Here is a 23015-nt window from a genome sequence, read left to right as displayed (position 1 = left end):
AGACAAAAGTTTAATTTCTAAAAAGAAATTAAAAATCAATCCATTTAAAGAGCAAACCGTACAAGTAAAACTCAACAAAAAGATTATTATTAGTGAACAAATATTCCAACTCCGAGAGGACCAAGACCATGCTTAATTTTATGTGTTCCTTAATAACATGATTCAGTGGAAAAATATTGAAAGTCCATATCTTTATTTTTACATATACAAAAAGTAGAAATGAAAATAATACTTATAAAACAATAAATAAAATAACTCCACCGAAAAAGAGGTGAAGTAATTAAGTATTTTAAGTTTATGGTTCTAGACCACAATTATTTTATGTAGGGTTTTAACACATTGAAAAAAATAAAGGAAGGAAAAATTACAATTATTTTATGTGTATTAGTTCTTCCCTTTCTTTTGCTTTCTCTCGAATTATCTTTCCATCATTTCCTATCATTACTAATTTCACTGAGTGGGCCACTGAATCGCTCGTGTAGGACCCGTCCTCTTTGTCTTCTAGAATTCTAGCATTCAGTCCTTGATCGCACAAAAATGGTAGCATAATCAATGGATGACCGAACATAAGCCCTTCTATAGTCGAGCCCCATCCATAATGAGTCAAGAATCCCCCAATCGATTCATGACTCAGTATCTTCAACTGAGGTACCCAACTGTTCCATACTATGCCTCGATCTTTGGTTCTTTCCTCAAAACCATTTGGTAGCTCAATGGGGTCAATATTTCCTGACCCAGTGGGCTTTCTCAAGACCCAAAAGAACGGTGATCCAGATAACTCCAACCCACGAGCTAGCTCGTTGATCTCACTCTGAGTAATCGTCACTTCACTTCCTAGGGCTACGTAAACAACCAAACCTTTTTGGTTTCTCATCTAACCACTCTTCAATCGATAACCAAGATTCATTTTTTTCATCGGTACTAGTTTTCACTATAGATGGCATCAATCCCGTAGGAAGCACGGGTGTATGATGCAAATCCTCTAGTAATTTCAACCACTGACCTTCAAACTCATTACAATGACGAATAATAATAGCATCTGCTCTATTAATAGTGACACCAACGCGATAAAAATCTGAAACGCCAGATACATTCTTTTGACTAGACTCCACCATCCACCGCGCCTCATGGAATTAGAAAATTCAGAGGGAAGTTTTGGAAGACGATCAATATTTTTTGGAGTTGAAATAAACGAAATTTTGTGACCCTTTCGAGCTATGAATTTGGAAAGTTCAAGAAATGGGATGATATGACCAAAAGCTAACCATGGAAACATAACTATGTGAAGCTTTTTAGTGTTACTTTCATTTCCTTTAGCCATAGATTTGAGAAATTGTTTGAACCAACACAAATTTCTTTTGTTTGTGCTTCTCTCTGTTGTTGTTTTAGTACTATTAATAATAGTGTCATCTTATATTGGTACATGTTAAAATCTACCTATTACCACTACTTAAAAAAAATTGACATTTCGGGTGTGTTTGATATGAACGAAAACATTTTAGAAAATATTTTTTTAATTTTCTCATGTCTGATTAATACAAAAATTTTACCATAAATTTGAGAAATTGTTTGGACCAACACAATTTTCTTGTATTTGTGCTTTTCTCTGTTGTTGTTTTCTGGTACTATTAATAATAGTGCCATCGTATATTGGCACATGTTAAAATCTACCTATTACCACTACTTAAAAAAGTTGACATTTCGGGTGTGTTTGATATGAACGAAAATATTTTAGAAAATATTTTTTTAATTTTCTCATGTTTGGTTGGGACAAAAGTTTTGAAAAATATTTCTCAAATTACAAATTTTTTTTGTTGAAGTATTTTTCAAAAACATTTTTCAATTTCAATTTTTTTCACTCACCCTCACCTCGAGCATTCCCGGCCAGCCCTTCCCCCCACCCCCTCCCCCCAAATAAAAATTTAATATTTATTTAAAGAATATTTTTAATTTTAAAATTATATTTTCACTCCACCCCTACCCTCGGCCCCCCACCTCTCACCCCCAAAATGTTTCTATGAAAATATTGGAAGTGAACAGTGGAATATTAAACAAAAATAGTTGGAACGAGTTTTCTTTCTATTTAATCAATAATTAGAGATTTCGAGTTTAAGATTTAAAATTGATCTTTTTAGTAGGATGAGTCTTTAGTCTAGAATAGGTACATATATTCTACAAAAATTTAAATTCTATAGGAATAATTAGAATAACGTAAAACGTGTTATTAATTAGTGTCCCTACAAATTACATAGATATTTTTCTATTGTTAATTAAATGATTCTTTAATCATAATTATCATTCAATGACTATTATAAGCTAACTATATGATACCACCACCGCTAAAAAAATTCTAAGATGTCATAAGAGTAAAAATATATTTGTTTACACAATTTTATTATATGATCTCAACACTCTTTACAATATAGTTGTTCATCATAGCAATCATTAACAAAAAAAAAGCTCATGTTTGGTATTCATCAGTTATGTTATTGAGTCATAAACAGTTGGTGAATTCTTAGCTCATTGTGAATTGATAGAGCTCAATTATAGAAGAGCTTAGGTAGTACCAAGAAACGAAAAGGACGGGTCCTATAGGGTGGCTCATAAATGTCTTTGTTATATTTTTGAGTCATATTCACCTTCAGAAAATTATGGTTTATTTAAATATATCCCTTTTCTAACGGAGACTGAACACAGACTATGTATAGGTAATAAATGTAACCATTTTCTCAAAGTACAAAAATAAATTTGATCAATATTTTATAAAATCGATTGAACTTTGATATAATAATTAATAATATTGAATTAGTAGGTAAATTTTACGAAAATATAAATCTATAGTTGACTTTGAAGGGGAATAATTATAATTAGAATAATGTAACCTTACCAAGTGTCTCAAACAAATGACACAAATTTCTTCAAATGATTGATTATTTATTATTTTGTAACCGCTACCATTATCTATTTATTTATTTTCAACATGCATATCACTAGGGTAATAATATATTTTTGTTAACACAAATTTATAATGTGATCTCAACACTTTATAATATAGTTGTTCATCATAGCAAAACATTGACAAAAAAAAAAGGCAAATTGTCATGGAAACTCAACTTGTCAAATCCATAGCCAATGGAGATGAAAGTAATACTAAAAAGCTTCACATAGTTATGTTTCCATGGTTAGCTTTTGGTCATATTATTCCATTTCTTGAACTTTCCAAATTCATAGCTCGAAAGGGTCATAAAATTTCTTTTATTTCGACTCCAAGAAACATTGATCGTCTCCCAAAAATCCCTTCTGAATTCTCTAATTCCATAACTTTTGTAAAAATTCCACTTGCTAAAATAGATGGCTTACCAAAAGATGCTGAGGCCACTATTGATATTATAACAAGTGAAGAAATGACTTATCTAAAAAAAGCAATGGATGGTATGGAAAAAGATGTGACTAATTTCTTAGAGAATAATTGTCCTGATTGGATTATTCAAGATTTTGCACAATATTGGTTGGCTCCAATTTCAACAAGATTAGGTATATCAAGAATTTTCTATAGTATCATCAATGCTTGGTTCCTTTCCTTCCTTGGTTCCTTTGAGAACATGATCAACACCAACAATTGTACTTCACCACCTAAGTTGGAGGATTTTTTGGTACCACCAAGGTGGATCCCATTTGAGACAAAGGCGGCGTATCGCCTCCATGAGGCGCGGTGGATGGTGGAGTCTAGTCAAAAGAATGTATCTGGCGTTTCAGACATGTATCGTAATGGTGTCACGATTGAAGGTGCAGATGCTATTATTATTCGTCATTGTCATGAGTTTGAGGGTCAGTGGTTGAAGTTACTTGAGGATTTGCATCATATGCCCGTGCTTCCAACGGGGTTGATGCCACCTATAGTGGAAAGTAGTAGCGATGAAAAAAATGAATCTTGGATATCGATTAAACAATGGTTAGATGAGAAACCAAAAGGTTCAGTGGTTTATGTAGCTCTAGGAAGTGAAGTAACGGTTGGTCAGAGTGGAATCAATGAGCTAGCTCGTGGGTTGGAGTTATCAGGGTCACCGTTCTTTTGGGTCTTAAGGAAGTTATCGGGGTTGGGAAATATCGACCCAATTGTGCTACCCGATGGTTTTGAGGAAAGAACTAAAGGTCAAGGCATAGTATGGAAGAGTTGGGCGCCTCAGCTGAAGATACTGAGTCATGAATCAGTTGGTGGATTCTTGACTCATTGTGGATGGAGCTCGACTATAGAAGGGCTTATTTTTGGTCTTCCGTTGATTATGTTACCTTTTTTGGTTGATCAAGGACTAAACGCTAGAATCCTACGGGACGAAGGGGTCGGTGTAGAAGTACCACGAAACGAAGAGGGCGGGACCTATACGAGTGACTCGGTGGTAAACTCAGTGAAGCTAGTAATGGTGGAAAATGATGGAAAGATAATTCGAGAGAAAGCTAAAGAAATGAGTTCCATATTTGGTAACAAAGAGCTTCATGATAAGTATATAGAAAATCTTATTAATTTCTTGGAAAATCATAAAAAGTAAAGAAATGGATGTGGATCTATTTTTTATCTTAATGTGTGGAAAACTTCCCACCCTTCCCTTTTCTTCCCTTTTTTCATTTATGGTTAGTTTGGTGCTAATTGTGATGTTATGTTTAGTTTTTTAAAAATAAATTTGTACTTGATTTTCATTATCTTGGGTTTATTAAGCAATGTGCTTGTGACATCCAATTTTTTGTTTAATCTTACAAGTGAAAACACCACATCCAAAGTCGGGACGCGTCAAGTGAAGATACTAACGCCATGACTCAATTGATAGATTCTTGACTTATTGCGACTCGAGCTCGAGGGACCAAATTTGTGATTTACACTAGAAAAGTTGTGGGCCCACTATGGATGAGCTTTGATTAGGTTGAATTAAAACTTTGGCCCTTAAAAGACAAAATTGGACTGGCCCATATATTCCATGAGCTTAAATGTATCAACAAAAGCATTATTATTAGTATTATATACAACCTAGTTATTCCTTTAAATTACTTGTTATTTAAATTATATTTGATCATTACCATTCTCTGCGTAGGACAGAGAGAAGCACAAACAAAAAGAAAATTGTGTGCCAAAATATCAATGTAATTAAGAGACCCTACAAATCACATTGATATTTTTCCATTATTAACTAAATGAACTCTTTGATTTCATTCATTAATGATTATTAGTTGATGAGCTTATAGTGATACACATACGATTATATGATTTAACTATCAATTATATTGGAAAGAAGTATCGATGAAAAAAATGAATATTGGGTATCGATCAAAGAATAGTAGATGAGAAACCAAAAGGTTCGGTGGTTTATGTAGCGCTAGGAAGTGAAGTGACAGTTGGTTTAAATGAAATAAGCGAGTTGGCTTGTGGATTGGAGTTATCAAGAAACCATTCTTTTGGATCTTGAGAAAGTCATCGGGGTCGAGAAATATTGATCAGATTGTGCTACCAGATGATTTCGACAAAAGAATTAATGGTCAAGGCATAGTATGGAAGAGTTGGGCGCCACAGCTAAAGATACTGAGTCATGATTCAATTGGCGAATTCTTGAGATGTTGTAACTTGGGCTCAACTATATAGTCTATAAGGGTTGATCTCTAGGGACCAAATTTGTGATTTACACTAGAAAAGTTGTGGCCCAATATGGATGGGCTTTGAATGGATTGAATTAAAACTTTGGCCCTTAAAAGATAAATTGGACTGGCCATATGTATTCCCATGGGCTTAAATGCATCAAAAGCAGCACTATTAATGTAGGGGAACTTACATAAATCTAACTACTCATGGAGCTAATTACTTAGATATACTCTATTTTGTAATGTATATATATCTTACGAGATTATAGTGCCCCCAGATACATGTATTTTAGTTAAATGAGGTCAAATTTAGATGTAATTTGTTTTAGATATATTATATTCAAGTTGGATCGCATGAATCTGTGATACATGTTCCATTCTCGATATAGTTGTCAAACAAACTGGCTTATATTGCAAGGACAAAGTTGTCATTTGCCTTGTCCATGAAAAAAATACCATATATATCATATGTTTTAGGAAAGATCTTTTTAGCCAGAATTTGGTTTAAATGGTATTTTACTTATGTTATTTTATTTTTTGAATATTTTTATTCTTTTAACTTTAATACTTTTTAATTAAAAATGAAAAAAAGATCTTTTTATAAAAAAAAAAAAAGATATTATACATTTTTAAATTTTTTTGATAATTTAGCATTTCTCGTATTATTTTCACCATCTTAACAATTAATGAAAAGCGAGAAGTTTAAGTTGCCAAGAACCCCACGTTCTTCACACATAACAAAGATTTGTCTATTTTCGAAAACATAAATTCATAAAAAGTCAAAACTTTCTACCAAATTTGTGTTCAATATTATCCCATTTGTAAATTGATTCACACTTAAAAAAATTGGTACTGCTTGTTGATGTAGTTTTTATCATTGTTTTTAGATAATTGTGGTATTTGAATAAATTTGTGTCCATCTCTATTAATTTTATGATGTACTTTCTATCTTTTATTTGTATAAATATTGGGTAACTCTATATATTCGTCAAGGTTCAAACAAATGAGAAAAAATCACCTAGTATTTTTGCCTTGATTGATATTTAAATCTAAAATCTCATTACGCTAAACCTACTTACTAACGATAGATCAATACAATTTGTGTCAGCCATGTTTGGGATTCTAATACAACTTATTTGAATTACTAGATCAAATTATCCATATTTTGTGATAGTTAAGTGAATATGTTAACACATACAAATATTATTTTCATGCTTAAAAGTTAAAGAAAAAAAAATCCCAAAATCATTTTAAAAATATCCAGCTACTTCACTAAAAAACCTGCATGATTTTGTTAATTTAACTAGTGCATCATCATAATATATAGATTAGAAATTTCATCTAAAGCACCATATAGATGTGTAAAGAAAGATTACATCACATTTTCAACTAATCTTCAAAAATAAGTACTATATACTAATATTTTACTGATACCTTATTATATTTATTACTATTAAATCTATTTGTGCCAACCCTAACCAACCCAAAAACATAGTTTTTATCATCAGCTTTCATCATATGTTATTTCATTTATTTATTGAAAAAAAAATAGGATATTTTTATCATATTATGTTACTTTCATGTGGATATACTTTGGTGTCCCACTTTGAAATTGGACTACCAAAATTCAACTAGGAACTTGTGCTATAGTTGAGGATGTCATGCCACTAAAAGTGTTAAAATGTTAAATAATACTATATAGTAAACTAATAGGATCCGGCTCCTCTGCGTTTCTCTTCTCTTTATTTTCTCGAAGTTTCTATTTGGATTAATGATATGTGTCATAGTTTAAAATAAATGGTTAAGATTTAATATTTCAAAGTTAACCTTTTACCATGATTTAGTTAATAAATACATTATATATCAAGTATTAAAATTATTATAATCTCAAAATCTTAGCAACATATTATCTTGTCCATAAATATTTAAAAAAAAAGTTTTTTTCCTTTTTTTTTAATCGTAGAATCCTTTTTTTTCGTTTATATAATATTTTTATTGTAATCTTTTGTTAAAAATGTTGGGTATGTAGCAAGAATTGATGAGAAATAGAGGGAAGGAGAGGAATTTGAAAAGTTTAGAACTTGAAAGGTTGGAAACTTGAAAAGTCCTCTAATGTTTTAATGAAAAAGGCAATAGTCCCTCATCGGTAATGGAAATGAAAATAGGAGAGTTTAAATAAATAAACACTCCTATTAATTGTTAAAGGCTTCGGCTTCGGCTTTGGTAAATGATCGATCGAGAGATAATTTTTTGGACGAATTTATTTTAATTATTTATTTAATTAATTAAATGGCCAAAAATTATTTTCAATTAATTAGTTGATAACAGAAGTTAATCGAAATGTTTTCAACTTTTTAGTTAACCCGACCCGACTCGGATCCGCGCGCGTCAATACCATTTGAAAGTTTGCAACCTTTCATTAATGGTCGTGTCAATTCTGAAAGGGTTGCAACCTTTTATTAATGGTCGTGTCAATTCTGAAAGGGTTGCAACCTTTAAGAATATATTCTTCTTGCCTATAAATACCATTCAGTCTTCAGAATATTTCTCTACGATTTTTCTGATCTTCCTTCTTCTTAAAAAACACATGTTTCTTCGTGTACTTTCCTGCTGTGGATTGATTCGCTGACAGTAGAGTTTTTGGTATCTATACTCTACTGATTAAGATCATTTTATCCTGGGAGGTTATATTCCAAATCAAACCTCGGATACTAGAGGGGAATAATTTCCTTACGGGGACACTGTGAATTCAGTGGACTTGATTTTCTTCCTAAATTATCAAAAAGAGTATTCCAGATTCTGGTAAGTTTTACAGATTCAATTATTTTTCTGTTCATCTTATTTACTGGTTCTAAAAATCTCAGTTACTTCGTGTTTCTGAATAATTTATTACAACCAGTAATTTCTGATTTTCATAACACAGATTGGCAACAAAAAACATATTGATCCGTGATTAATAAATTATCTAGAGATAATCAAACCATTTTAATAAACTAACTTCAATTTCATAATAAGATTATGAATACGGTGATACCAGTACATACGATAGTTAATTATAGTTTCTATACTTCTATCAGTTAAATAAATAAAAAGATTATATAAAAAAATCTTACGTATAAAAGAAATTTAGGAAGAGAATTTTTTTCCCATATTTATGGACGAGATGATATGTTGCTAAGATAGTTATATTATAATAATTTTTAATATTTAATATATAATGTATTTATTAATTAAATCATGGTTAGAGATTTACTTTGAAAATTAAATCTTAACCATTTATTTTAATCTATGTCATGTGTCACTAATTCAAATAGAAATTTGAGGAAAATGGAGAGAAAAGAAATGGACAGGAGCCGGATTTAAATTAATATATGAGGTGGGACCCTTACAGAGGCAAATGTTGGCTTAAGCAGTTGATCAGTCAAAGGGAAAAATAGATCGAAATCGATTTAGAATTTAAAATTTATTAAATTGTTAGAAAGATAATCAAATTAATATATGATATGATAATAATTAAAGTTATGATTTAATATTTATGAACATATAACTATTGAATTCTTAGTGCATATATAGAGTTAAGGAAATAAATTTATTGGGTTCTCGTGAGTCTCTACTCTTGAATGGGTTAATAGAATTTTTGGTCTTTATAATTTTTATTTTTTCATTTGATATCTGATATTCATGTTTTGATCTTTTTAATTTTTGTTTTTTTATTTGATATCTGATATTCATATTAGAGTTTGTTAGATTAAATTTATGTGGTATTGCAGAGTTCATATCACGGAATGTTTAACTCTTATAAGATTAATTTGGCACTAATATAAATACGGAATATCAAAATTTTAAAAAAAATCCTAAAATATGTGCTTAAAAGGGAAAAAACTACCACAATGAACGATAATACTTTTTGAATATTTTATATAATACTTTTAAATATTTTTTATCATTAACTCTGGTATACTAATAAATTATCTTTTATATTTTAACTTTTTTTATTACAAAATAAAGGAGTTAAAAAGGTAGTTAAAATTAAACGGTAAAAGGGTATATTAGCATTGAAATTAGATTTTTAAGGAAGATATCAAATTAATATACGATATGATAATTATTAAAGTTATAATTTAATATTTATGAACATATAACTATTTAATTTTATTGCATATATAGAGTTTAGAAAATAAATTTATCGGGTTTTCGTGAGTCTATACTCTTGAACGGGTTGATAAAACTTTTGGTGTTTCAAATATTTTATAAATTCGACTTTAGTCTTTTTTAGTTTTTATTTTTTCATTTGGTATTATGTACTCGCATTAGAGTTTGACTAAATTAAATTCATACATTGCAGAGTTTTATATTAAAAAGTGTTTAACTCTTATATGAAAATTTATAGCTTAAAAAAAATTTAAACGACAGTTAAAATGAGAAAAGTGAGACGGACCAAGGATATATTAGCATTGAAATTAGTTAAGGATTTTATCTAAACTTTTGACTTTGAATTAGGAAGTATTATAATATTATTGAGAAGAATTCAGTTAAACGCACTTCTCTAACTGAAGTGACATTGGTGAATGGTGAGGTTGGTGGAGTTGGAATAATATCAATAAATATTAAATAAATTGATTAAGTAGAAACATTTATTTATTTATTTTATAAAAAGAATGTAGAGTAGCAAGTTTAGTTCACCAACTAAACGATAAAATCTTAATTTCATACATTAGTTTTTTTTTTTTTAGAAAAGATTTAATTATTATTGGGCCTTGAGATTATATTATATTTTTATGATTATTGATAATGGTTACGGTATATAACTAATTCATTAACTACAATGCAAAATTACGGTAGATTAATTGCTATTCAACTTTTCAAATTGTTATATTAAGTTGATAAGTAGGAGCTCCTCGAATGATAATCGAGTATAATGATTGAGTTAAAATTTTTAATAAAAGGATCAAAGTATGAATAAGTAAATGTATAAACATTACAAGAAAACTTTGAATTACATAGGAATTTTTGTGGAAATTAATCTGAAAATTTATAGGAAACTTATTTTTCTGCAAATTTTCATACTGAACCCCAGGAAAATCTCGACGTAATTTATATTTTTCTTGTAGTGTATGAATTAGCTGAATGGATTTAATATTTATTATATATAGATAAAAATAAACTTCCAAAATTTTAATGAGAAGCCAATTCATAGGGGTCTTAATCAACATAAAGAATCAAAAACAAAAGATAGATCATAATTAGCGGGGGAAAAAATATAATATTCAACATCAATTTCATAATTCCCAATTTTTTCATGCTGGTTTATTACTATAATATTATTAATTAACAAAAATTAAAGTTATTTTGGCAAACATCCTTTTCATATACCAAACTAACAAAAAAAAATATTTACTCAACATATCCAATTATTAATTTATTATTATTATTATTATAATATAAAGTTTTTTTTTCTTTTTGTAGATTTTCCAAGTAAAGGTTCGAATCTAATTTCTAAAGGAAGCAAATTAACAGTAAACAGCTATGCATGCGGGCATTATGCCTCATAATCATTGATTAATATTTAATGCACGTGTTTTAAAGTTCTAATTTTATCAACCAAATAAAAAAAAATCTATCACTTCAAAATTAAAAATCACTCAATTTATTTAATTAGTCACTTGCTTGAGCAAATTCCCTAAAAATTTAATGCACCACCGTATGGTTTATCCGTCAATAAAATGATTAATATTACTAAAACTTGATCAAATTTTCAATGAAAAGTCCATCAAAAATAGTTTGGACGAGTGTTTTCCTAACTAGTTTGTCATAGCAATATGAAAATTTTAAAGAAAATAATTTAAATTAAATTACTATAATGACAAAAAAAAAGTCACAAAATCTCTTATTTTTATCTACTTAAGTTTAAGTGACAGAAATATTCGATACTTATATTATGAAAAAATAGCAAGTGTCATGAATTCAATAAAATAGTCTAAATGACAAAGTGGTCAACACACCACAAGTTTTTACAAAAAAACACAAATAAGAGAATTTTAACTATTATTCTTGATTATATATAATCTTATCTCTTAAAAAATAATGAGAATATATACAAGTGGCATATTTTCTATTTATAAATTAATTTTCTTTGCACAAGGCACTTCTAATTATAGCTTCATTTCCCATCAAATAGGATTTTATTTCAACAAAATCTAGATGATATTTACAATTTGGATTATAATTACTAAATAATACATGTCCTTTTGTTTTCTTTTGACTTAATCCAAACAAAAGGTAGACATAGAAAAATCAAAATCAACCACTTGCTATTTAATAGGAAATGAAATTCAAAAGATTATTATTAGCATGTAGTAGATCGATCCCAACAGGTCAATTAAATAAAATTAAATTAATAGAATAGTCATAACAATTTTGTTTTACTGTGTTTTAGATGGTGATAATTTTTATATATTTGATTAGTTATAAAAAAATTAAGAATATAGTGTTCAAAATAAAATAATACAAAAAAAAGTTGACTTCTTTGCATTTGTTTTTCATAAGTCCAAACAAAAGTATGTTCAAAATTAGGGTCTTGATTACCAAATAAGTACGTAGTCAAGAACCTCCTAATTGATTATGTATGTATCATTGAGTCAATTCCTTTAATGATTGATATTTAGATGTATACCAAATAGATTTAAGCTATATACACTAATATTATAATATTAAAAAATTATTGTGTAATATTATTTAAGTTCAGATCTTTTTGCCGATTAAATATAGTGTATATATATAATATCAATATAAGAATAAAGTTAGAGTTTGATAGAACCTAGTCATTTTAGTTCAACTCTAAGACATTCAATTAATATATATAAATTTGAAATTGAGTAACTGGCTTAAAATCTCGATCTTTTGTTCCATCTCTGTACCAATGATAAATCAGTTAGCATTTTTGTTAGATTATCAATTAAATGATGTTTATAAAAATATTTATCTGAAATTACCTAATAAGTGATCTGATTAGATAAATATTTTTACGTCGTTAATCAACATGAAAGCAATACAAAAAAAATCTAATTATAATGGTTAAACATGATTAGTAATTAACTATTCCTCCCTTCACTTATGTGATTGGAAATGTAAAAAATAATTTATGCTTAGTAACTTTAAATGAGATCTTAGCTTGGAAGAGATTATTAATTAATTAATAGCTCATAATTTGGTTGGTTTTATGACTACAACTACCAGAATGAATTGATTATAAATCATCATTCTTTATTAAATTGCTTATAAATTATGCGTCGTAATACGTACAATAGAATTAAAACTTATATATTAATTCAATGAACAACAAATGTAATTTTTCAAAAAAAATACTAATGGCAGCCAAATATTCAAGATTCGAAATGGGCGCACAAGCTAATTCAAATACCACGCTATTTCATGAATGTTAGTTATTTTATCTTCACACTAGTTAAATGCAATGTACAAAATTTGAATATAATTAACCCCTTTCAAAAATTTATGTAACAGAAGTTTCATGTAATTAACTTAAAAACATATCACATGTAATTTCTCATGATGATGAATGTAGTCTTAATTAATCCTACTTATTAACTAAATGCATTGTATAATAAGATATTCATTGTTCTACAAATTCTACTAAATAATTTTTTTTTCATCTTAATTAATCCCATTCATGAACCAATAATTTGTTCATTTTTTAAAAAAATAAAAGAAAATTAGAATCTATTAAAAACAAACTTTTTTTATGTAATAGGGTCTGTGAACACTCATAATTCTTCAAATTATTTTGTACGATTATATTAATTATATTATTTTCGTTGTTTTTTATTTTTTTTTACTTGAAAATTAGCATTCTAAAAATATGAAAACTAAAGGAGACAAGATCTCTTTCATTTTCCAATGATGTTGTCCCAACATACCTATGAAGATCCAAAAATTTTGACTATTTTGGACATGCCTTGAGATTTGTTTTCAAACTTATGAAACCTAATTCAAAATAATAAGACAATATAAAATTTGTTGATATTATTTGTATAGTTTAATATAAATTATTATATAATATATGTTTTCAAACTAAGTTATCAAGTGTTACTCTTATTAGGGGGGGAGCATAAGCAAAAAATTAATGTATTTAAGTTCAAGTCTAGTAACATTCACTCACACACTTTATATATGTATTTAAATATTTAAATAAAATATAAATTAAATTCCAAACAAGTGAATCAAGTTATTAAGTGGAATATTTAATGGTATTCTGAATTTATAAAGCTAGAAATTTGAATTTTTTTCTATTTGTTAAAATAATTACATGTTATTTAACTTGATAATAGTAACAAATACTTAATTGTCGTCTGTGTTTATATTAAATCAATAAAAATATGACATAAATTTATAGACTAACTTTTAAATGCATTTTTAAATTACTTAACTAAGTAAAATTACATGGATTGGTATAGCCACCTAATATGGATTGAGTATTGATATTTATTTATTAGAAAATAACAATATATATACGGAATGTTTAATCTCTTTAGCTTTCTTCGTATATTTATTTTTTATATTTTGATTTTTATAGTAAAAAATATGATTTCGGTGATGATAATCTAGTATGAAAAAATTTATCTACCTAAAATACCCTTCAAATCCTCTAAAATTTACATGAAAGTTAGTTGGGTTCGTTATTTGATCTTTTGCCCCCGACAATTCACATAGCGTTAGTTGCGCCAAAAATCAAGAGTGTCCAGTTTCGACGGCTGAGATCTCATGAAGGAAAAAACAAATCATAAATGTCTAAATCAACGGCTAGGATTCATCAACCAAATAAAATAAAAATAATTATAGATTTAAGGGTTGGTTTGGTATGAAAGAAAATGCTTTTTTTTTTTTGAAAAATATGTGATTTTCTTACTTATTATCTAGTGTTGATAAATAAATAAAAGAATATATATTATCTCAAAAACATTTTTATATAATATAACAAAACATGGAGTTCGAGGGTATTCGGAGATCAAGATGGCCAAGATGTGGTGGTTTGAGATGTTAGATGGGTGAGGACGAGATAATGAATTTTGAATGATACTTCTAAAACAATATTTTCATACTCACGTCAGAGGTAATCATTTTCCTCATCTTTAAGAAACTTGTATTCTAATTTCTACAACATTTTGATCAAATAAGCATAAAGAAAAAATATCCTTGAGTCGAGGATCGATAAGAAAATATCTCTCAATATTTCAAGATAAAGATTTAATCTGCATACACTTTACACACCTCATATTTCACTTGTAGAATTAAACATTAAAAAAAAGGAAAAAAAAAGGAAAAAACATAAGCGACTGAACAAAAAAGTGAAAATTTACAAAAAAAAATTCGTAAACTCAAAAGATATATCATCTAAAAATTCGATGACCTTTCTTAATCAACAGAATCACAATAATTATCGAATTTTCTACTGATACATTAAATATGTTATTATTACTATTAAATATATTAAAACATAAATAAAATTTTTAAAAAAAATCTTTCCTACATACCAAACACACCTTATATTATAATATTATAATATTATAATTCCATTTAGCTTATTATAAATGTAAGTAAACCACACATAATAATATTCCAAGTACTACATAGCCGGTTTTCTCTCTATTGCCTCTTCTTCAACCTCTCTTTTTCTAAAAATTTCTTTCAAAGAAAAAAAGAATCACAACTTCTCTAAAATATACCATTTTTCTCTTCTTTTCTTTCTTCTTCTTCTTCTTCTTTCTTCTTTGAGGAAGAAGAATTATTATTAATCATGATTGAACCTCAAATGTAAACCTTCATAGAATATATTCTAATTCTTCAAAATTCCTTTTCAATTTCCAAACCAAAATTATTGAAATTTTAGAAGAAGCTTCTTAGATTCATTTGTGTTTCACACAACAAAAACATCTCCAAATATACCATGGAAGGTTCTTTCTTTTTTTCCCCCTTATTTTCTTTTATGAATATTTATAATTAAACCCCTTTTGAAATTTTTGAACTTTTTTTTACATATAATCAGAAACAGAAACAACGGAGGTGAATTCAGAATTTAAACGTGAATGATTTATGTGACGTCTTTTCATACTTTCTGCATTTAATTCGAGATATTTCTGCACCTTCTAAATAAAATATACAAATTCCCTCCACTCTTTTACTAAAAATAGAACGAAATGATCTTTTTTTTTTGTATGAAAATATTTTGAGCAAACGAAAAAGCATTTCGATAAAGAATTTGATTTTAGATATATAATTACGTGACTAATTAAACTTATAATTATAAATTCCAAACTTAACATTTATTAAAATTTTAGTATGTTTTTTTTTATGTATATATTTTGTAGGTGAAAGTGTGGTACAAATTCCAAAAAATGGAGGGAAAGAAGAAATAAAAAGCCAAGAAGTAGAAAAGGAACAAGAAGAAGTGGAAATTACAATTTCATCCGGTGAAAAAAATGAGAAAAAAGAAAACAACGAGCAGTTATCGCCAAGGGCAGTATTGGAAATATCCATATCAGGTACATCGGATTCCGATAACAGTAGTATCAGCTCCGGCGAAAGAAGCCGTAGCTTCGGTTCATCTCCGTCTCCCGTCGGCGAAAAATCGTCCGTATCCGACGGATCCGGCAGCGGCGGCGGCGGCGGTGGTGGAGAAGAAACAGGGCAAGGGTTGAGATTTAAGAATTTGTTCGATCAGATGAAGAGAAAATCGATTCGGAGATTATCGGCGATTCCATTATTAGTGGGTTATGAAAATTTATTAGCGAAGAAGAATATAAAGAGGAAATTACTGTCGAGAATTCGAAGTGCTGAAGAAGAAACGATTGATTGCCATGATTTCGTTGTTCCGAAGCCATCATGGAGGAATTTTAGCCTTGATGAACTTGCTCAAGCTACTGATAATTTTACTCAAGGTAAATTTTATCGATATTCATATTAAAGTTTGATATTTACTTATTTTTTATTTAATATTTGATACGTGGATATGGTATTGTTGTTGGTATAAGTTTTGCTTGTTGGGGTAATAATTCGAATTACGTGAATTTGTGACCCTTAATAATGGTGTCGTTTGAGTCATTTTGAGGGTAGTTTAACTATTTTGAAGGATGTTTGATGTTAATTTTTTATTTTATTTAATGTGTTTTAGTTTAATTTAGCGTAAAATTTTAAAAGATAGGAAGAATTTTGAATTTTAATGTGTTAAAAATATATATAAAAGATTTTGAATATGTTACGTTTAATATTGAAGTGGAAATACTAAATATAGAAATTGATATATTATATATAATTTTAAATTTTGTCGTGGGTAATATTTATGAGAAAGTGATATATTTTTTTAAAGAAAATTTTGATATAACTGAAAAAGTTATTTTTATGTAAGGAAGAGATTATGAGCGCGAGAGATAAAAATAGTCTTTGAAAGAGATATAAGATAAAGCTGATGTATAATAGATTGATTTGAATTTATTTCTTTAATCTCATATATATAATAAAAGTTTATTCATTAAACTGTCCATTTTAAATCGATAAAAATATATGTGAGACATGTAAAATTGAAGTAAAAGAAGTAAGTATTTTTTCAATAGGTTTTTTTTCTAGTTTATTGATAGGTAGATCACACTATAATTTTTTATTAATATATTTTTCTAATAGGTTTTTTCTAGTTTATTGATAGGTAGATCACACTATAATTTTTTTATTAATATAGTACTTTTTATGGGTGGTTTTCAAAATTATTTTTGCTCAAAGGTATAGGTGCCTTTCTTTGTAAAATTGCTATGTTCCCCATTTGCTCTTGGGATACTAAAACATATGGGAGCAATAAAATGTAGTCCTTTTTGTTACTTTTGATGAAAAAAGAAAGAAAATTAGTACATTGTTTTATTGCTAAAATTTTGTCTTAGTTATTGAAACAATAAATTTGCACATTTATTGTAGTTAAATTTTTTCATATACTCTTTCTTGTTTAAGAAATATAGACAAATTTTCATTTTCATTTGAAAGAGAATAAAGTATATTTTGGGAAAGAGAGTTTAGTCGAACGTTTATCAGAAACAATTCCTCTACTTCATAAGACAGAAAATAATATAGATATATCTTATCATCTCCCGACTCAATTTATAAAATTGTATTGTGCAAAGGTAAATGCAAGAAATTTAAATTTTTTAATTAAGTCAAATGAAATTCATGTGCAAGAAATTTAAATTTTAATTATTGTGGGGTTACTAAAAATACAAAAAAGTTCATTGCTTATTAAAACATGGGACAGTTGGATTAGGGTTATGACCATTAATTTCTTGACATAGACAATACTTTATTACTACTCCACCCAAAATTTTGAATTCATTAAAATCCTTATCCTTCTAATAAACCATAGAATTTCCAATTATAATTGCATGTAGTATATACATAGTATTTAGTAACTCATTATTATTAACAAAAAAATGAATTTACCTTGCAAGTTAAGGAGAAACACAATTAACCGTTTAGTACATTAAAAAGAAAATTTTACATTATCTAGGGTTATTTGTAGTTATCCTTAAATCGAGACTCAAGAGTCTATCAGAAATAATTTTTCTACTTTTAAGATAGAGATTTAAGTATGTATATATTCTATATTCTCAGACACCATTTTATTAGACTATACTGATTATGTTGTTATTAACTACACGTTGTTATTAACTACTTATTAATCACATCCAATAAGTTATATGTATTGTTCATTTAGATATATCTCAAAATTTGTCACTTCATTTATGTCCCATCAAATTCACAAACAGGTGAACCATGTGAAGTTGTGCCTAATTTTATAGCTTACTACATTTTCCTATTGAAGGGTTCACTTAACATGTCATTTTACCTCTTTTCTAAACATTATCAACTTAGAAGCCTGTCAGTCTTTTCTTTTCAAATTCAATTTTATCGTCCCACTTTCTGTCATAGGTATCACATGCAAGAACTCACCATGAGTCCTTTATCTTTACCCGTTTTCATCATCTTACTCTCTATTTTCTCAAGTTTACAATCTTATTAATGCATGATGTTTTGTGTATCGAACGGACTTTTTTAAGCCGGAGCCTAGAGAGGCATGGGAGATATGCAGAGTACTTTTTGTGCATATTAAGGCCGCATGCTATTGTCTTTGTTATATAATAAAGTTCACATTTAAGTATTAGTTTTAAAATGTTGGGTTCTTGGGGAATTCAACTACCCCACATTTTTCATTCACTAGTCAAAGAAGCTTAATACTTGATCTTGAGACTTTTCTTTGGCCCAAGGCAGAAAAAGTAAACATGGACTGCTCAACATTTTTATTACAAAAGTGAAATTGATAGTGACTTGTGGGAACCACCACCAAAGGTCGTGATGAGGTGATAAGAAAGGTCTTAAGTTCGAGCCCTAAACATATAGTTCCTAAGGTAAGTTTCAACAACAATAACATATTTAGTATAATTTCATGAAATGGATTTGGAGAGCATAGAGCATATGGAGATTTTATCCCTACTTTGTGAGGATAAAGATGTTTATGATAGACCTTTGACTCGAGGAGTGAAGAGATAAGACAAATACTACTTAGTAATTTCTTCTGATAAGGTGAGTTTCAACAACAATAATATATTTAGTATAATCTCATGAGATGAGATCTGGGAAGCGTAGAGTCTACGAAGATTTTACTACCTTACGAGAGTAAGATTAATGTTAATTCTGATAGACTCTCAACTCAAAAATTGAAGAGATAAAGAATTTTTATCACCTAGAACAAAAAATTTAATCTCAAATTTAAATTAGACATTAGGTGGGAAAACCCAAAAAGGACTAGTGGGGACCTGCTTATTTACACCATTTGACTACTAGCTTCACTTACCAACCCAAAAATATATATACAAAAAAAGTCTTTTTTATATTTTGAAACACCCCTTGTTATACTTCTACACAAATATATAAGATCTTTAAAATGTAATATTGGTGGAAAATTAGTAATCTTTCTAAAAAAAAATGTGTATATGAATTCTTGTACCATGCCTAAGAGAGAGTGACAAGTGACAACAAACCATGAATCCAATTATTTATCTATTATTATTGTCTATGGGCCTTGGTGTTTCAAGTTGTCCCATCAGAACTGAAATTTCTGGTTTAAGTAAGGCCTACTTGATGTAGCTGGAGCAGCTGCAGGTGTACTCATCTTGCACATGCCAGCAGCTTATTGCCTTTTTTTTTTTTTTGGAATAAAGGTAGTATTCGAAGTAGCTTGCGTGCACAATAACTATTACGTCGAGTCACCACACACAAATATATGTTAAGTCTACTCTTAAATAAATGGGAAAAATAAGTTTACTTGGTATTTTTAAGTGCAGAAAGGTAAAAGGGCGTGCCAATTATCTATTAAGTTTCGAGTCACACACCCTAGCTCTACAAAATTTCTCATTTTATAAAAAATATCCTAGCTTTTTCTATGTTTATTGGAATTTGAACTTCTATGACTTTCACCACTTTCATTGACCATTAGTCTGAGCGCCCCACAAGGCCATTATGATTGACTCAAGAAGAATAGAGCAAAAGAACCATCCAACTGTCTAAGAATCAAGGGTGGATCTAGACTGTCGTCTATGAGTTCACGTGAACTTTGTAGTTTTTGCAGAAATCCATGTGAACCTAGTTACTATTGGATATAAAATTTGAGATTGTTATAACCGTCCGCCTTTGTCAAGAATCCCACAGTTCTTCATAAGACATGTTACTTTCAAGCTAATTTACTATTAAACTAAACTCTTATAATTATAGATTGCATAATCTGCAAGTAACTTCAAGCAAAAGGTGCCAACATAAACTTCCTTTGTAGGTAATTTATGCTAATACTCTACTAATATTATGTGTTGAAAATGTGAGTAGATAACTTAATCGGCAAAGGAGGACATGCAGAAGTGTACAAAGGACATTTACAAGATGGTCAAGTTGTTGCTGTCAAGAAAATTACAAAGAAAGAAAAGAATGACGAGGATAGAGTTGGAGACTTCTTGTCTGAGCTAGGAATCATTGCTCATATCAACAACACTAATGCTGCTAAGTTAATTGGTTTTAGTGTTGATGGTGGTTTGCACCTTGTTCTTCAGTACTTGCACCATGGCAGCCTCGCTTCCGTACTACACGGTGCTGTATTTCTCTCTCACTTAATCTTGATTTTCTAGTGTAATGCTTTATTACTTGGACATGTATTAGGGGGTTGGTTAAGTCCTACAATGAGCATACCACTCGTGTTAATTTACCTTCGTTGAGTTTGGAATCCTGAACAGACTGTTAGTAATAAGTTGGAGGAAGGTGAGGATGATGTAGTCTTCATGCCCCTTATGCCTTTGTTAGTATTCATGTCTCGGTGGTCACTGACTGACGACAACGTGTTTAAATACAATGATAATGCAAAGTAGAATATGATATGTAATGTGATGAATTGGGATTTTGATGTAGTTTTGACTGATAAAAGGAGAACTCAGCATTTCAGGTAGAGAAGAGTGTCTTGAATGGAAAATAAGATATAAAGTGGCGGTTGGCGTAGCTGAAGGATTACGTTATCTTCACTGTGATTGCCAAAGGCGCATAATCCATAGAGATATTACAGCCTCAAACATTCTTCTAACCGAAGATTATGAACCTCAGGTTTGAAAAGTCAATCTTGTTTAGCTTTCGAAACTTCACTTTCAATGAATAATTTCATGTCAGTTACTTGAGGGTTTCAAACATTTTTTTTGTTGCTGTTTGTGTTGCTGCAGATATCTGATTTTGGACTAGCAAAGTGGCTGCCAGAAAAATGGGTTCATCATATAGTTTCTCCTATTGAAGGCACTTTCGGGTATGTAAAGTTTAGTTCGATTGCCTTTTTAGATGTGTTAGTTCGTTAAAATATGGCAAAAATGGTTCTCAGATATATGGCACCAGAGTATTTTATGCACGGGATTGTTCATGAGAAGACCGATGTATTTGCCTTTGGTGTTCTGCTATTGGAGCTTATAACTGGTCGTCGTGCTGTTGATTCATCTAGACAGAGTCTAGTAATGTCGGTATGGCCTCACTGAACCCATTACTCTCGACTTGAACAATGTACACATGCAAAACAAATTTTTAAAATGTATACGTAAGATAAGATTACCTCATTCTGAATCCTGGACGTGCTTCTGGTTTGGCTGTCGTGTTTTCCCTTTTGTTCTGCACGTCTGTGTATGAAATATTCATATCTGCTGCCATATTTGCATAGGCAAAACCACTGCTGGAACAGAACAATGTCAAGGAATTAGCGGACCCTCGTCTAGGAGATGCTTATGATGTTGTTGAGATGAAACGAGCTATGTTTACAGCTTCTACATGCATTCATCACTTGCCAAACATGCGTCCCAACATGATACGGGTATGTCCTTATCTTCGCGAACTATTTCTATACTGACATTACGAGCATTTCTATTTTCCAAAGATGGATAACGACAACTTGAAAACTTATATTGGGAAAGACTTAGCAGGGTAGGGCAAGGCAAGTCTAAAATAGTCAAAATTTTTACATGGTTAAGACTTGCCTTACCCCGCCCTATTTACAACCCTAGTGTTAAAGTACAAAGACATTTCAAATGGAATTTATTGATTACATGAAGACTTGAACACCTTGCAATACTTGGTCATAGAGCTAGTGATCTTAGATAACTTGTCCTTCCGCGAAAACTAGGATTTCAAACAAAACCTAACTTGAATTTGACTTCAAATACATCGATACACAATGATATTGAATAGTATAAAATGATCATTTTGCCTGAATGTTTGTAAATTGTTGGAGAATGCAGGCTGTTCAGCTATTGAAAGGCGAGAACTTACCAATAGACATGAAGCAGAAATCGACAGGAGGAAGAGCATTGATGCTAGATGCTTGTGATTTAGAAGATTACAGTAGCACAACTTATCTCAAGGATCTCAATCGTCATATGCAGCTCGTTATGGAGTAATGTTTTGATCTTGATATCATCGAGTCTCATCTCATCATCAATCCATCGATATTCTTCCATCTGCTGCTCTTAGTTATTCCTCTACTTTCTCTTTTTGTACATATATCTTGTAAAATCAAGAGTTCAATCCAGTATTATTATTCCACTAGCTTCTTTTTTTCGGGTTGAAAGTTTTCGAGATGCTGTACATCTTAACTCTGAGAAGCAGTATCAAAAACATCTGAGTTTGTCTTGCACTGTGTCTCAATATTTGGATGTGAAAATGTTGCAGCACAAAATTGATACAGTAAAAAGTAAGTGATTGTACTTTATTAAATCATTTATAACATATGGTAAAATGATTAAAACAGTTTCATTTCAGACTCTCCACAC

The 23015-nt window shown here is 29.4% G+C and overlaps 3 protein-coding genes across 3 annotated transcripts; 2 read left to right on the top strand and 1 right to left on the bottom strand.

The window, feature by feature from the left end:
- Nucleotides 1-385: 385 nt before the first annotated feature.
- On the bottom strand, nt 386-1361 carry LOC107003573 (putative UDP-rhamnose:rhamnosyltransferase 1; the record flags this gene model as incomplete). Its single annotated transcript, XM_027913047.1, is given in 3 exon segments — nt 386-871; nt 873-1098; nt 1101-1361. Coding segments are annotated over 3 exon segments (933 nt in total), but the record flags the coding sequence as incomplete, so codon positions are not given.
- A 1695-nt stretch (nt 1362-3056) lies between these two features.
- LOC107004106 (putative UDP-rhamnose:rhamnosyltransferase 1) lies at nt 3057-4698 on the top strand. Its single transcript, XM_015202340.2, has one exon. The coding sequence runs from the start codon at nt 3102-3104 to the stop codon at nt 4545-4547; it is 1446 nt and encodes a 481-aa protein (XP_015057826.1). The 5' UTR covers nt 3057-3101; the 3' UTR covers nt 4548-4698.
- Nucleotides 4699-15277: 10579 nt separating this feature from the next.
- Nucleotides 15278-23003, top strand: LOC107004980 (receptor-like cytosolic serine/threonine-protein kinase RBK1). Its single transcript, XM_015203418.2, has 8 exons — nt 15278-15593; nt 16008-16577; nt 20554-20811; nt 21161-21315; nt 21429-21508; nt 21581-21716; nt 21911-22060; nt 22485-23003. Exons 1-8 carry the CDS (start codon nt 15587-15589, stop codon nt 22641-22643), a joined length of 1515 nt encoding a protein of 504 aa, XP_015058904.1. The 5' UTR covers nt 15278-15586; the 3' UTR covers nt 22644-23003.
- The last annotated feature ends 12 nt before the right edge of the window (nt 23004-23015 follow it).

This window comes from Solanum pennellii, chromosome 11 (assembly GCF_001406875.1).
Source record: "Solanum pennellii chromosome 11, SPENNV200".
Classification (NCBI taxonomy): Eukaryota; Viridiplantae; Streptophyta; class Magnoliopsida; order Solanales; family Solanaceae; genus Solanum; species Solanum pennellii.
The sequence above is the reverse complement of the archived record's forward strand: the minus strand, read 5'-3'. Positions and strand labels throughout refer to the sequence as shown.